This window comes from Mercenaria mercenaria, chromosome 15 (genome assembly GCF_021730395.1).
Source record: "Mercenaria mercenaria strain notata chromosome 15, MADL_Memer_1, whole genome shotgun sequence".
Classification (NCBI taxonomy): domain Eukaryota; kingdom Metazoa; phylum Mollusca; class Bivalvia; order Venerida; family Veneridae; genus Mercenaria; species Mercenaria mercenaria.
Window position 1 is genome coordinate 33,940,996 of NC_069375.1, and position 17,125 is coordinate 33,958,120.

Consider the following 17,125-nt stretch of genomic DNA (forward strand, 5'->3'; position numbering starts at 1 on the left):
TTTATGCAAAAACGTCGGTTGCATTGAAAGATTTATTGTATCAAACACAACGAAATACTGAGATAATCGGAAAACACAAAGACACTACCATTGAACTAGTAATTATAACTATTTAATTCAAATCACCGGAAAATGTTTACATCGGAGCACACTGATGTTAAGTGATTTCTTAAATTTGAAACTTTAATTAACGTGTGTGCATATTTAATCATGTTAATCTATTGTTTTGAATATTTTCAATATTTTATGTCATAAACACAGTCTTTAAGTCTTAAAAAGGGATGATTTAATCGTTCAGTTTGTGCGGAACATTTCAATGTTACTTCGTCAAATATAGTTTGAATAATATGCATGTCAACTGACAATTTGATATTTTAAACATATTTAAAGTTAAAATTAACATTTATGGTTAAAAAGACAGATTTGCTAAATTTATATGTTTTTAATTTATTTTTTGATATTCTTATTTCAAACAAAACTTTACGATTCTTTACAGGAATGCTTGCGCTGACCGGTTACGTGATTTCCGGCGAGGTTTACGCTTGGGCGGCGGTCTTTATACTGCCTGTCAACTCGGCTCTTAATCCAATTTTGTACACTTTGAGTGCAATTATAGGAAAAAAGGTAATAAAACTATCTTATTTAAAAATTAAATTTTTGTACAATGTATCATAATCATACGGTGGTATGTTTAGGACATGCATTTATTGTTTTCAATATTATATTTTCTCGTGCGCACTACATCTTTCCTCGAGAGCTCGACATCTTATCTCGTGCGCTCGACATTTTCTCTCGTACACACAACATCTTATCTCGTGCGCATGACATCTTATATCGAGCGATCGACATCTTATCTCGAGCGATCGCCATCTTATCTCGTGCGCAAAAAAATCTTATCTCGAGCGATCGACATCTTACCTCGTGCGCACGATATCTTATCTCGAGCGCTCAACATATTATCTCGTGCGCACGACATCTTATCTCGAGCGATCAACATATTATCTCGTGCGCACATCTTATCTCGAGCGATCAACATCTTATCTCGTGCGCAGGACATCTTATCTCGAGCGATCGACATCTTATCTCGTGCGCACGGCATTTTATCTCGTGCGCTCGACACATTATCTCGAGCGATCGACATCTTATCTCGTGCGCACGACATCTTATACTACATGACATCTTATCTCGAGCGCTCGACAACTTATCTCGTGCGCACGACGTCTTATCTTGAGCGATCGACATATTATCAATATATATTAAGGCCCTTTTTGTGAACTCAGATCATCAGTAAAAACATACGACTGCCACCGTTTTTGCTTTTGTTTCGATTATACTTATAACCGTTTCACGTGTTTGCAGGGTTATAGTTTAAATACGCAAACTGATAAAAAAGGCAGCAGAAATTCAGTGATGACGCAAAGAAATATATTTAAGTCCTTGACAAAAAAAAAAAAGATTTAGTATGTAGGCTCCGCCCATATATTAAAGAATTTCCTTGTTTCACCTTAATTCATGCATGCAATTTCATAACTTTTCTGCGCGAATTTATCAGTCGAACTGCGATTTGTTGCTATTCTAACATGCAGTAAGCATCATTGATTATATTCATTTAATTTTAAAGATAGGATGACCAATTATGTGCACTGCTCTCCCAAATGATGTGATAAACTTGTACATGTACTTGTGGGAAGTTTTAATAACGTCGGAATACGTCCCTAATAATCAACTGGTCCGTGTATTTTACTGATGACCTAAATACACATCAAGGGCTTTAATATATATAGATAAGATGTCGTGCGCTCGAGATAAGATGTCGATCGCTCGAGATAAGATGTCGTGTGCACGAGATAAGATGTTGATCGCTCGAGGTAAGATGTCGTGCGCACGAGATAAGATGTCGATCGCTCGAGATAAGATGTCGTACGCACGAGATAAGATGTCGATCACTCGAGATAAGATGTCGTTCGCACGAGATAAAATGTCAATCACTCGAGAGAAGATGTCGTGCACACGAGATAAGATGTCGATCGCTTGAGATAGGATGTCGTGCGCACGAGATAAGATGTCGAGCGCTATAGATAAGATTTCCTGCGCACGAGATAAGATTTCGAGCGCTCGAGATAAGATGTCGTGCGCACGAGATAATTTAATCTTAAAAATATAATTGCATGTGCTAATCATACCACCGTATAATCATGTGTAACTTTTTTATAAAAGTACGTATAATCCAGTAGCTCTAACTTTTACTGACGTTTTGTCCTGAATCTCACGCACGTAATGACTGTCCTAAAATGTAATATCCGTAATAAAGTTTCTTTTTGTAATAATACCAATGGCGCTTTGTCTAACAATCACATGTACATAATAAAGTTTTGTTGTTATATATTATTTTCTTCCACACTTTCCATACATGAAAAGGAAGTATAGAAATGAAACAAACAAGACATTTTCCTTAACTATCCTGTTATAGAAAGACACAAACACGATTCTGGGCAAACATATCAATATAATATAACTTAATATATTTGAAAATGATACACATATGGTTAAAATGTTTGGGTTAAATGTAAATGACATGATATTTTACACAAATGCTAAATAATAAACAGAAGATAACGTGTCTTTGCTTGTGTAACACTTTTGATTTTTGTTTTCCTCAGAATTCTACTTTGAATTAAGCAAACAAAAGTGCTCAGAAATTAACCTTTTGTTATATTTGTTTTATTCTCAGAGTTTCAATCCTAGTACTGACGAACAGTCACTCACGAAGATAAGTAAAGGTTTGTTATTTTCCTAGCTGTTACTCAACCCGATTTTCGTAACACATCTTGCATTTTATGTGAATACGCTGATCTAAATTTCTAAAAATATGGGATATGAGTTGAATTCTTAGAGTATTTGGAAATTGTCGGTCCGAATGTTTTCATTTTGTCTCTAACTGGCTCTATGACGTGACCCTATGACTCAAAATTCATCGAACTAATCCAGTGTCTACTTAGTAAAAGTTACTCATATGTCAGTTAACTTTCCAGACTGGGCACTTTGTCAAGTTTTCACAGATGTTCAATATTTTCAATATTTTGTTTAAATTTACCAAATCATATGTATATGACAGTAAAGTTGGTAGGCAGTTGGTAGTTGGTAGTTGAACATTCGAATAACCAACTACTTACTAGTTGCCAGTTGGTTATTCAAAATGTATAAGCAAGTCTGATTACCTTTTAAAACATAATGATAAAAAATCATTCTAATCCATGTTTTGTTCTTTAATATTAATTTTTATTTCTTAAAATGCATTCAGCAGTCTCAAAAAGTACCTTGAGACCCAGTTGCCAATTCGCGATATGTTTCAGAAAAGCTTTTTTCAGTCACAAATGGATAAAATCATTCAATATGACATTTTATATTGTTTTTCATATAAATATCTGACACTTTCAACATAAAGATCAGTCTTGGAAACACTAAGGAGAGCCAGTTGCCAATGCGCGTGCGAATAACCAACTGCCTACTGGTAGGCAGTTGGTTATTCGACATTTTACTGACAATCAGTGTTTTGGTAGAACATGATAAAAAATTTATTCTAACCCTTGTTTTGGTGTTGTTTTATGTTAGTATTTATTCTTTTAAATGCATTAAAGAGTCTCAAAATGCACCAGGAGAGTCAGTTGCCAATTCGCGATATGTTTCAGAAAAGCCGATTTTTCAGACACATATCTATAAAATAATTCAATTTTAAATATATTTTGTATTTTCATATCAATATCCGACACTTTCAACGTATAGGTCCGTTTTGGGAAACACTCGGGAGAGCCAGTTGCCAATTCGCGTGCGAATAACCAACTGCCTACGGGTAGGCAGTTGGTTATTCGGCATTTTACAGACAGTCATAGTTTTGGTCGAAAATGATAAAAATATCAGTCTAGTCCTTGTTTCGTTCTTTACTGTTAATATTTATTCCTTTCAATGCATTCAACAGTCTCAAAATGCACCAGGAGAGCCAGTTGCCAATTCGCGATATGTTTCAGAAAAACCGATTGTTCAGACACATACAAATACAATAATTCAATTTTACATATATTTTGTTCTTTCGTACCAATATTCGACACTTTCAACGTATAGGTCAGTCTTGGAAACACTCAGGACAGCCAGTTGCCAATTCGCTTGCGAATAACCAACTGCCTACTGGTAGGCAGTTGGTTATTCAACATTTTACTGTCAGTCATTGTTTTGGTAGAACACGATATAAAATTCACTCTAACCCTTGTTTTGTTGTTGTTTTATGTTAGTTTTTATTCTTTTAAATGCATTCAACACTCTCAAAATACACCAGGAGAGCCAGTTGCCAATTCGCGATATGTTTCAGAAAAGCCGATATTTCAGACACATATAAATAAAATAATTCAATTTTACATATATTTTGTTCTTTCGAACCAATATCCGACATTTTCAACGTAAAGGTCAGTCTTGGAAACACTCAGGAGAGCCAGTTGCCAATTCGCGTGCGAATAACCAACTGCCTACTGGTAGGCAGTTGGTTATTCGACACTTTACTGACAGTCATTATTTTGGTAGAACATGATAAAAACTTCATTCTAACCCTTGTTTTGTTGTTGTTTTATGTTAGTATTTATTCTTTTAAATGCATTCAACAGTCTCACAATGCACCAGGAGAGCCAGTTGCCAATTCGCGATATGTTTCAGAAAAGCCTTTTTTTCAGACACATATAAATAAAATAATTCAATTTTACATATATTTTATTCTTTCATATCAATATCCGACACTTTCAACGTATAGATCAGTCTTGGAAACACTCAGGAGAGCCAGTTGCCAATTCGCGTGCGAATATCCAACTGCCTACTGGTAGGCAGTTGGTTATTCAACATTTTACTGACAGTCATTGTTTTGGTAGAACATGATATAAAATTCATTCTAACCCTTGTTTTGTTGTTGTTTTATGTTAGTATTTATTCTTTTAAATGCATTCAACAGTCTCAAAATACACCAGGAGAGCCAGTTGCCAATTCGCGATATGTCTCAGAAAAGCCTTTTTTGTCAGACACATATGAATAAAATAATTCAATTATACATATATTTTGTTCTTTCATATCAATATCCGACACTTTCAACGTATAGGTCAGTCTTGGAAACACTCAGGAGAGCCAGTTGCCAATTCGCGTGCGAATAACCAACTGCCTACTGGTAGGCAGTTGGTTATTCAACATTTTACTGTCAGTCATTGTTTTGGTAGAACACGATATAAAATTCACTCTAACCCTTGTTTTGTTGTTGTTTTATGTTAGTTTTTATTCTTTTAAATGCATTCAACACTATCAAAATACACCAGGAGAGCCAGTTGCCAATTCGCGATATGTTTCAGAAAAGCCGATTTTTCAGACACATATAAATAAAATAATTCAATTTTACATATATTTTGTTCTTTCGAACCAATATCCGACATTTTCAACGTATAGGTCAGTCTTGGAAACACTCAGGAGAGCCAGTTGCCAATTCGCGTGCGAATAACCAACTGCCTACTGGTAGGCAGTTGGTTATTCGACATTTTACTGACAGTGATTATTTTGGTAGAACATGATAAAAACTTCATTCTAACCCTTGTTTTGTTGTTGTTTTATGTTAGTATTTATTCCTTTAAATGCATTCAACAGTCTCACAATGCACCAGGAGAGCCAGTTGCCAATTCGCGATATGTTTCAGAAAAGCCTTTTTTTTCAGACACATTTGAATAAAATAATTCAATTTTACATATATTTTGTTTTTTCATATCAATATCCGACACTTTCAACGTATAGATCAGTCTTGGAAACACTCAGGAGAGCCAGTTGCCAATTCGCGTGCGAATAACCAACTGCCTACTGGTAGGCAGTTGGTTATTCAACATTTTACTGTCAGTCATTGTTTTGGTAGAACATGATATAAAATTCATTCTAACCATTGTTTTGTTGTTGTTTTATGTTAGTATTTATTCTTTTAAATGCATTCAACAGTCTCAAAATACACCAGGAGAGCCAGTTGCCAATTCGTGATATGTTTCAGAAAAGCCGATTTTTCAGACACTTATAAATAAAATAATTCAATTTTACATATATTTTGTTCTTTCGTACCAATATCCCACACTTTCGACGTAAAGGTCAGTCTTGGAAACACTCAGAAGAGCCAGTTGCCAATTCGCATGGTTATTCGGCATTTTACAGACGGTCTTAGTTTTGGTCGAAAATGATAAAAATATCAATCTAGTCCTTGTTTCGTTCTTTAAAGTTAATATTTATTCCTTTAAAAGCATTCAACAGTCTCAATATGCACCAGGAGAGCCAGTTGCCAATTCGCGATATGTTTCAGAAAAGCCGATTTTTCTGACACATATGCATTAAATATTTCAATTTTACATATATTTTGTTCTTTCATATCAATATCCGACACTTTCAACGTATAGGTCAGTCTTGGAAACACTCAGAAGAGCCAGTTGCCAATTCGCGTGCGAATAACCAACTACCTACTGGTAGGCAGTTGGTTATTCAACATTTTACTGACAGTCATTATTTTGGTAGAACATGATAAAAAATTCATTCTAACCCTTGTTTTGTTCTTTTATGTTACTATTTATTCTTTTAAATGCATTCAACAGTCTCAAAATGCACCAGGACAGCCAGTTGCCAATTCGCGATATGTTTCAGAAAAGCCGATTTTTTAGACACATATGCATAAAATAATTCAATTTTACATATATTTTGTTCTTTCGTATCTATATCCGACACTTCCAACGTATAGGTCAGTCTTGGAAACACTCAGGAGAGCCAGTTGCCAATTCGCGTGCGAATAACCAACTGCCTACTGGTAGGCAGTTGGTTATTCGGCATTTAACTGACAGTCATTGTTTTGATAGAACATGATAAAACATTCATTCTAACCATTGTTTTGTTGTTGTTTTATGTTAGTATTTATTCTTTTAAATGCATTCAACAGTCTCAAAATACACCAGGAGAGCCAGTTGCCAATTCGTGATATGTTTCAGAAAAGCCGATTTTTCAGACACTTATAAATAAAATAATTCAATTTTACATATATTTTGTTCTTTCGTACCAATATCCCACACTTTCGACGTAAAGGTCAGTCTTGGAAACACTCAGAAGAGCCAGTTGCCAATTCGCATGGTTATTCGGCATTTTACAGACGGTCTTAGTTTTGGTCGAAAATGATAAAAATATCAATCTAGTCCTTGTTTCGTTCTTTAAAGTTAATATTTATTCCTTTAAATGCATTCAACAGTCTCAATATGCACCAGGAGAGCCAGTTGCCAATTCGCGATATGTTTCAGAAAAGCCGATTTTTCTGACACATATGCATTAAATATTTCAATTTTACATATATTTTGTTCTTTCATATCAATATCCGACACTTTCAACGTATAGGTCAGTCTTGGAAACACTCAGAAGAGCCAGTTGCCAATTCGCGTGCGAATAACCAACTACCTACTGGTAGGCAGTTGGTTAATCAACATTTTACTGACAGTCATTATTTTGGTAGAACATGATAAAAAATTCATTCTAACCCTTGTTTTGTTCTTTTATGTTACTATTTATTCTTTTAAATGCATTCAACAGTCTCAAAATGCACCAGGACAGCCAGTTGCCAATTCGCGATATGTTTCAGAAAAGCCGATTTTTTAGACACATATGCATAAAATAATTCAATTTTACATATATTTTGTTCTTTCGTATCTATATCCGACACTTCCAACGTATAGGTCAGTCTTGGAAACACTCAGGAGAGCCAGTTGCCAATTCGCGTGCGAATAATCAACTGCCTACTGGTAGGCAGTTGGTTATTCGGCATTTAACTGACAGTCATTGTTTTGATAGAACATGATAAAACATTCATTCTAACTCTTGTTTTATTCTTTTATGTTAGTATTTATTCTTTTAAATGCATTCAACAGTCTCAAAATGCACAAGGAGAGCCAGTTGCCAATTCACGATATGTTTCAGAAAAGCCGATTTTTCAGACACATATGAATGAAATAATTCAATTTTACATATATTTTGTTCTTTCGTATCAATATCCGACACTTCGAACGAATAGGTCAGTCTTGGAAACACTCAGGAGAGCCAGTTGCCAATTCGCGTGCGAATAACCAACTGCCTACTGGTAGGCAGTTGGTTATTCGACATTTTATAGACAGTCACAGTTTTGGTCAAAAATGATAAGAAAATCAATCTAGTCCTTGTTTCGTTCTTTAATGTTAATATTTATTCCTTTCAATGCATTCAACTGTCCCAGAAAGCACCAGGAGTCCCAGTTGCCAATTCGAGATATGTTTCAGAAAAGCCGATTTTTCAGACACATATGCATAGAACAATTCAATTTTACATATATTTCGTTCTTTCGTATCAATATCTGACACTTTCAACGTATAGGTCAGTCTTGGAAACACACAGGAGAGCCAGTTGCCAATTCGCTTGCGAATAACCAACTGCCTACTGGTAGGCAGTTGGTTATTCGACATTTTACTGACGTCATTGTTTTGGTAGAACATGATAAAAAATTCATTCTAACCCTTGTTTTGTTCTTGTTTTATGTTAGTATTTATTCTTTTAAATACATTCAACAGTCTCAAAATGCACCAGGAGAGCCAGTTGCCAATTCGCGATATGTTTCAGAAAAGCCGATTTTTCAGACACATATGAATAAAATAATTCAATTTTACATATATTTTGTTCTTTCGTATCAATATCCTACACTTTCGACGTAAAGGTCAGTCTTGGAAACACTCAGAAGAGCCAGTTGCCAATTCGCGTGCGAATAACCAACTGCCTACTGGTAGGCAGTTGGTTATTCGACATTTTACTGACAGTCATTGTTTTGGTAGAACATGATAAAAAATTCAGTCTAACCCTTGTTTTGTTGTTGTTTTATGTTAGTATTTATTCTTTTAAATACATTCAACAGTCTCAAAATGCACCAGGAGAGCCAGTTGCCAATTCGCGATATGTTTCAGAAAAGCCGATTTTTCAGACACATATGAATAAAATAATTCAATTTTACATATATTTTGTTCTTTCGTATCAATATCCTACACTTTCAACGTAAAGGTCAGTCCTGGAAACACTCAGAAGAGCCAGTTGCCAATTCGCGTGCGAATAACCAACTGCCTACTGGTAGGCAGTTGGTTATTCGGCATTTTACAGACAGTCATAGTTTTGGTCAAAAATGATAAAAAAAATCAATCTAGTCCTTGTTTTGTTCTTTAATGTTAATTTTTATTCCTTTAAATGTATTTAATAGTCTCAAAATGCACCAGGAGAGCTAGTTGCCAATTCGCTATTTGTTTCTGAAAAGCCGATTTTTCAAACACATATGCATAAAATAATTCAATTTTACATATATTTCGTTCTTTGATATCAATATCCTACACTTTTAACGGATAGGTCTGTCTTTGAAACACTCTAGAGAGCCAGTGCGGTTGGTTATTCGGCATTTTTACGCCTTATGTCCGAAAAAAATTGTTTATGAAACGAGAACTTGCTCTCCTGGTCTTGCAAAGACTAGGAAATGTATTTAAACGGATTAATATTAATATTTAATTTTCGACTGAAAAAATGACTTTCTGAAAATGGCATCAACAATCTTACTGCTACATGTACGCGTCAACATTAAATCGCCTATATTTAATATACGCACCTATTGTGTGTTCTATTGTGTTCTATACACTGACTAAAGGTTATGGTTAGGTTTAACATAGGTTTTACTAGTGTACATTCAATGTATGCGTAAACTCAATGCGTGAGATTTAATGCCGACTACAAGTAGGCAGTTTTTTTTTGTTTTTTTTTTTTTTGTTGTTGTTTTTTTGCACGCCACAGGCTCTTCTGAATGTTTCCAAATGAAAGTGTCAGATATTGATTTGTAAGTAAACACTAATGTTTAAATGGATATTTCTATTAATATTGAATACTTCTATGACTTTCGACCGAAATAGTGAATTTTTGACAAATGTAAAATAACCAACTGCCTACCAGTAGATATATTCACATGGCAGCAAGTCACCAATGAAAATCCTCGGGAAAACAAAGCTGCAGATCAAGTTCAATAACACCGTTCATGAGATCGAGTTTCAAGAAGTTTCAAGTCATAAATCAAGCTGGACGAGGAATCTTAGGTCATAAATCGGTTGTGCTAATGGGGATATTACGCATCGGAATGTAAACAATGTGCAGAGTTCATCAGGGCCGAACATCTGACTGGGGTTAAAATGTCTAAGTTCATTTCAGGACAGGTTCAAAGGCATTGTAAAATTGAAAGATTTTCAGTTAAAGGCCGATCAAATCAGTTGCTCAACCCGCGAGAAAATTTACCTTCCAAATTGGAAAAAAATGTTGAAAACGAAAAAAGACAAAAAAGGATAAATAAACAAAAAACTGGTCTTCCTGAAAAATGCCGAAAAACAAACTGTTAGTAGACAGTTTCTTATTCGCGACCGAATTGGCATCTGGGTCTTCTGATTGTTTCGAAGACTCTAAAATAATCCAACCTAAAGTACTATTTCTCTTCGCTATTTACCGGTCCTCATAAAAAAGTCGCCTTTGGATAACAACTGTCTATTCACATTTTTTCAAAATATCTGTTTTTCTGTTGAAAATGAAAAAAAAATCATTCAATTAAACTGTTGGTTTGTTCTGAAATGTTTAAAACATTTAACCGTTTAAATGCATGCATTCGTCGTAAGAGCCAGGAAAACAGTTGCAATTTCGCGACCTGTTTTAGAACAGATTGTTTTCACTACTAAACATGCTAAAAGGGTTAAAGCATTGAATTTAACGTTTAGCTGCAAATATCAGAGTTGTGTGTTCGAGTCCTACGTCTGACCATATCCCCAACACCCGCCCCCTGCTGCAATTTTATGTGCAAACTACCACTTATTGTATCAAACGTATAGATCTTATATTTATGGTTCATTTATTAAAAGTTATCATATTTAGATTTACCCGTTTTAAAGAAGTGGAATAAAATTGTTTTATTTAAGTGTCTTAGACAAAAAGACAAATTACTTGACACCAGCGTCCCAGAAAAGAAAAAACAATTAAAATTTTTGAAATATGACACATAAAATAATGTAAATATTGCGTAAATCAATGAAAACGCCCGGAAATATTTGAGAAGATTAATTAGTGCCAGGTCAATACTTACGAACAATCGTGGATATATTGTCCGGAAGTATTGACCTGGCTGTCATGTATATTCCGTGTATTTCCGTAATTTAATTCTCTGTGTCCGAATCTAAATAGCGATCTAATTATTGCTTAAATAATATCGCTTGTGCAAGTAGCTACGGGGACAAAACGGTTAAACATCGATCTTGGGCTTGTGAGTCCGAGTCCTCAGTCTGATCATCGTTTGTTTTTTTGTTTTTTCAAATTTCATCTCCAAATTTTACAGGCAGGAAAATTGATACATCTATCTCATCAAATTTTATGGTTCATTTATTGAAAGAAATACACTTGTATTCAAGATATTATGTTATGATAATTTTGTATTTTTATTGATATGGCATTCAAAGCGAAGGAAAGGAAAAATGCCGAGAGCACTCGGAACTGGGCCTTGCACGAAAAGTGACGTCAGGGGCCATGTTTCTAACACAATAGCAAAAATCTCGAACAATATGGCGACAAAGTAAAATCGAAACTCAATCGCATATATCCTGAATTTTGTACAGTATAAATTTCAGGACGAAATTCAGCAAAACAATTTGGAGCGCATCCCACCTTAACTTTAGACGTTGTCATTGTAATAAACTTACTAACGGGTTGTTATTTATTCATAAAATGACGCAAGATTTTGGTTATTGCTTTGATATTTTCAATAACTAAATAGTCGAGTTGAAGTGTTTCAAATTCATGATTTATATATATTCTACATATCATAATGAGCCGCGCCATGAGAAAACCAACATAGTGCGTTCGCTAACGGTTTCTCTAATTGCAATAGACTTTGAAAGTGAACAGCTTGGATGCGCAGTCTGGTTGGTTTTCTCATGTCACGGCTCATATAACCATGTTTTTGTTTTACACATTCCTTCTAATTATTTCACACACTGTCCAGTGTAATTACCAAAGTTGACCACTGCCGTAATCTATAGTCCCGCTGCTGAGTGTTAATGTCCATTTTATTGACTTGGGAGTAATATTAATGACATGTATCGTCTTAGCAATCTAGGACCTGATATATGATGTGGTAAATGCACTTCCGCATTTGACCTATTTATACAAAGACATAGCTACTCTATATAATGAACAATCCACTACGCATATTTTCATTTTTTTTGGTCAAGTATCCGCTTTATATACTGAGCGTTTCCAAGACTGTCCTATACGTTGGAAGTGTTGGATATTGATACGAAAGAACAAAATATATGTAAAATTGAATTATTTTATTCATATGTGTCAAAAAAAAAGACTTTTCTGAAACATATCGCGAATTGGCAACTGGCTCTCCTGGTGCATTTTGAGACTTTTAATCATTTAAAGAGATAAAAATAACTTTAAAGGGAAAAAAAAGGATAAATGAATTTTTTTATCATTTTCAAAAAAACTGCTGTCGTAAAATGTCGAATAACAAACTGCCTACCAGTAGGCAGTTGGTTATCGCACGCAAAATTGGCAACTGGCTCTCCTGAGTTTTTTCCAAGATGCTATACGTTGAAAGTGTCGATATTGATAGAAAGAACAAATAATTAAAATTGAATTATTTTTTTCTTATGTGTCTGAAAATCGCTTTTCCCTGAAACATATCGCAAATTGGGCAACTGGCTCTCCTGGTGCATTTTGGACTGTTGAATGCTTTTAAAGGAATAAATACTTAACATAAAAGAAAAACAAGGTAGATATTTTTTATCATTTTCACCAAAACTAGGGCCCGTCGTAAAATGCCGAATAACCAACTGCTACCAGTAGGCAGTTGGTTATTCGAAAGCGAATTGGCAACTGGCTCTCCTGATGTTTCCAAGACTGCCTATCCCTTAAAGATTTTGGTTATTGATACAAAGAAAAAATATATGTAAAATTGAATTATTTTATTCAATGTGTCTGAAAAAAAGATTTTCTGAAACATATCGCGAATTGGCAACTGCTCTCCTGGTGCATTTTGAGACGTTGAATTCATTTAAAAGAATAAATATAACATAAAAGAACAAAACAAGGGTTAGAATAAATTTTTTATCATGTTCTACCAAAACAATAACTTCAGAAAAATGTCGAATAACCAACTGCCTACCAAAAAAGTAGCAAAGTTTGGTTTTTATTCGCTTTTTGCGAATTGGAACCAAGCTCGTCTTTTTGGGGAAGGGGGTTTTTTCCAAGACTGTCCTATACGTTGGAAGTTTTTGGATATTGATACAAAAGAACAAAATAATGAAAATTGAATTATTTTATTCATATGTGTCTGAAAAAAAGACTTTTCTGAAACTTATCGCGAATTGGCAACTGGCTCTCCTGGTGCATTTTGAGACTTTTGAATGCATTTAAAAGAATAAATATAACATAAAGAATAAAACAAGAGTTAGAATGAATTTTTATCAGTTCTATCAAAACAATGACTGTCAGTAAAATGTCAATAACCAACTGCCTACCAGTAGGAGTTGGTTATTCGCACCGGAATTGGCAACTGGCTCTCCTGGTGTTTCCAAGATTAGCTATACGTTGAAATGTCGGATATTGATATGAAAGAACAAAATATATTAAAATTGATTTATTTTATTCATATGTGTCTGAAAAATCGGCTTTTCTGAAAAAATTATCGCAAATTGGCAACTGGCTCTCCTGGTGCATTTTGAGACTGTGAAGGGCATTTAAAAGAAAAAATACAACATAAAAGAACAAACAAGGTTAGAATGAATTTTTATCATGTTCTACCAAATAATGACTGTCAGTTAAATTTTGAATAACCAACTGCCTACCAGTAGGCAGTTGGTTATTCGCACGCGAATTGGCAACTGGCTTCCTGAGTGTTTCCAAGACGGGCTTAACTTTTAAGTGTTGGATATTGATAGAAAGAACAAAATATATGTAAAATTTGAATTATTTTAATCTATGTTCTGAAAAAAAAAACTTTTCTGAAACATATGGGAAATTTGGGCCCAAATGGCTCTCCTGGTGCATTTTGCGACTGTTGAATGCATTTAAAAGGGAATAAATTTTTTAACATTTAAAGAAGAAACAAGGACTAGTTTGATTTTTTATCATTTTCAACCAAAACTATGCTGTCTGTAAAATGTCGAATAACCAACTCCTACCAGTAGGCAGTTGGTTATTCGCAGCGAATTGGCAACTGGCTTTCCTGAGTGTCCCCAAGACTGGCCTATACTTGAAAGAGTGGGTTATTGATACAAAAGAAAAAAATATATGTAAAAATTAAATTATTTTAGCACATGTGTCTGAAAATCGGTTTTTTCTGAAACATATCGCGAATTGGCAACTGGCTCTCCTGGTGCATTTTGAGACTTTTGAATGCTTTTAAAAAGAATAAATACTACATAAAAGAAATAAAACAAGATTTTAGAATAATTTTTTATCATGTTCTATCAAAACAATGACTGCCCAGTAAAATGTCGAATAACCAACTGCCTACCAGTAGGCAGTTGGTTATTCGCACGCAAATTTGGCAACTGGCTCTCCTGAGTGTTTCCAAGATTAGCCTATACGTTGAAAGTGTCGGATATTGAAATGAAAGAACAAAATATATGTAAAATTGAATTATTTTATTCATATGTGTCTGAAAAATCGGCTTTTCTGAAACATATCGCGAATTGGCAACTGGCTCTCCTGGTGCATTTTGAGACTGTTGAATGCATTTAAAAGAATAAATACTAACATAAAAGAACAAAACAAGGGTAAGAATGAATTTTCTTATCATTTTTGACCAAAACTGTGACTGTCTATAAAATGTCGAATAACCAACTGCCTACCAGTAGGCAGTTGGTTATTCGCACGCGAATTGGCAACTGGCTCTCTTGAGTGTTTCCAAGACTGTCCTATTCGTTAGAAGTGTCGGATATTGATACGAAAGAACAAAATATATGTAAAATTGAATTATTTTATTCATATGTGTCTGGAAAATCTGCTTTTCTGAAACATATCGCGAATTGGCAACTGGCTCTCCTGGTGCATTTTGAGACTGTTGAATGCATTTAAAAGAATAAATACTAACATAAAAGGAAATAAAACAAGGTTAGAATGAATTTTTTAAATCATGTTTACAAAACAAGGGACTGTCAGTAAAATGTCGAATAACCAACTGCCTACCAGTAGGCAGTTGGTTATTCGCAAGCGATTGCAACTGGCTCTCCTGGTGTTTCCAAGATGTCCATACGTTGGAAGTGTTGGATATTGATACGAAAGAACAAAATACATGTAAAATTGAATTATTTTATTCATATGTGTCTGAAAAAAAGACTTTTCTGAAACATATCGCGAATTGGCAACTGGCTCTCCTGGTGCATTTTGAGACTTTTGAATGCATTTAAAAGAATAAATACTAACATAAAAGACAAAAACAAGGTTAGAATGAATTTTTTATCATGTTCTACAAAACATGACTGTCAGTAAAATGTCGAATAACCAACTGCCTACCAGTAGGCAGTTGGTTATTCGCACGCGAATGCAACTGCTCCCTGAGTGTTTCCAATTACTATACGTGAAGGTCGATATTGATAGAAGAACAAATAATTAAAATGAATATTTTCTATGTGTCTAAAATCGCTTTTGAAAATATCGCAAATTGCACGCTCTCGGTGCATTTGGGACTGTGAATGCTTAAAGAAAAATATAACATAAAGAAAAACAAGGAGATTATTTATCATTTCACCAACTATGACGTCGTAAATCAATCCCAACGCCACAGAGGCGTTGTTATTCGAGCGAATTGCAACGCTCCTGATGTTCCAAGCCTATACTTAAAGGTGGTTTGATAAAAGAAAAATATATGAAAATGAATTATTTATCAATGGTCGAAAAAATTTCTGAACATATCGCGAATGGCAACTGCTCTCCGGTGCATTTGAGGTTGAATCTTTAAAAAAATATAACTAAAAGAACAAAACAAGGTTAAATGATTTTATAGTTCTACCAAAAAAAATTAAAACTCTCAGTAAATGTCGAATCAAAAACTGCCCAACCATAGGCAGTGGTATCGCACGAATTGGCACGCTCTCTGAGTGTTCCAAGACTTCCATACTTTGAATGTTGATATTGATAAAAAGAACAAAATAAGTAAAATTGAATTATTTATCATATGTGTCTGAAAAAAGCTTTCTGAACATATCGCGATTGGAAATGGCTCTCGGGCATTTGGACTTTTGATGCATTTAAAAGAATAAATAATAACAAAAAGAATAAACAGAGTTAGAATGATTTTTTATTCTTTCTATCAAAACAATGATGTATAAATGTCGAAACCACGCTACCAGTAGGATGGTTATTCGCACGCGAATGGCACTGCCCCTGGTGTTCCCAAGATACTAACTTTTGGAAGTGGGTATGATAGAAAGAACAAAAATTTTAAATTGATTATTTATTCAGGTCTGAAAATCGTTTTAAACATATCGGATGCAACTGGCTTCCTGGGCATTTGGACTGTTGAATGCATTAAAAGAATAATACAACAAAAAAACAAAACAAGGGTAAAGATTTTTATCAGTTCACCAAAATGACTCATAAATTGAATAACCAACTGCTACAGTAGGCAGTTGTATCGCACGCGAATGCAACGGCTCCTGAGTGTTTCGCTCTATACGTTAAGTGTGGATATGATAGAAAAAAATATGTAAAATTGAATTATTTTATGCATATGTCGAAAAAAACTTTCTGAAAAATCGGAATTGGCATGCTCTCGGGTCATTTGGAACTGTTGATGATGAAGGAAAATAAATTTAAAATAAAAAGAAAAACAAGGACTAGATGATTTTACATTTCACAAAACTATGCGTCTGTAAAATGTCGATAACCACTCCTACGTGCAGTTGTTATTCGCACGAATGGCAACTGCTCTCCTGAGTTCTAACTGCTATCATTGGAGAGTCGGTTATTGATACAAAAGAACAAAATAATGTAAATTGAA

At 34.4% G+C, this 17,125-nt stretch overlaps 1 protein-coding gene across 1 annotated transcript in view; it reads left to right on the forward strand.

The window, feature by feature from the left end:
* LOC123550629 (G-protein coupled receptor GRL101-like) overlaps positions 1–17,125 on the forward strand; it is a 52,682-nt gene that overhangs the window by 25,115 nt on the left and 10,442 nt on the right. The window contains exons 7-8 of the mRNA XM_045339061.2: positions 497–624; positions 2,732–2,780. Of these exons, the coding sequence (XP_045194996.2) occupies positions 497–624; positions 2,732–2,780 (177 nt within the window). The remainder of the gene's footprint in view (positions 1–496; positions 625–2,731; positions 2,781–17,125) is intronic.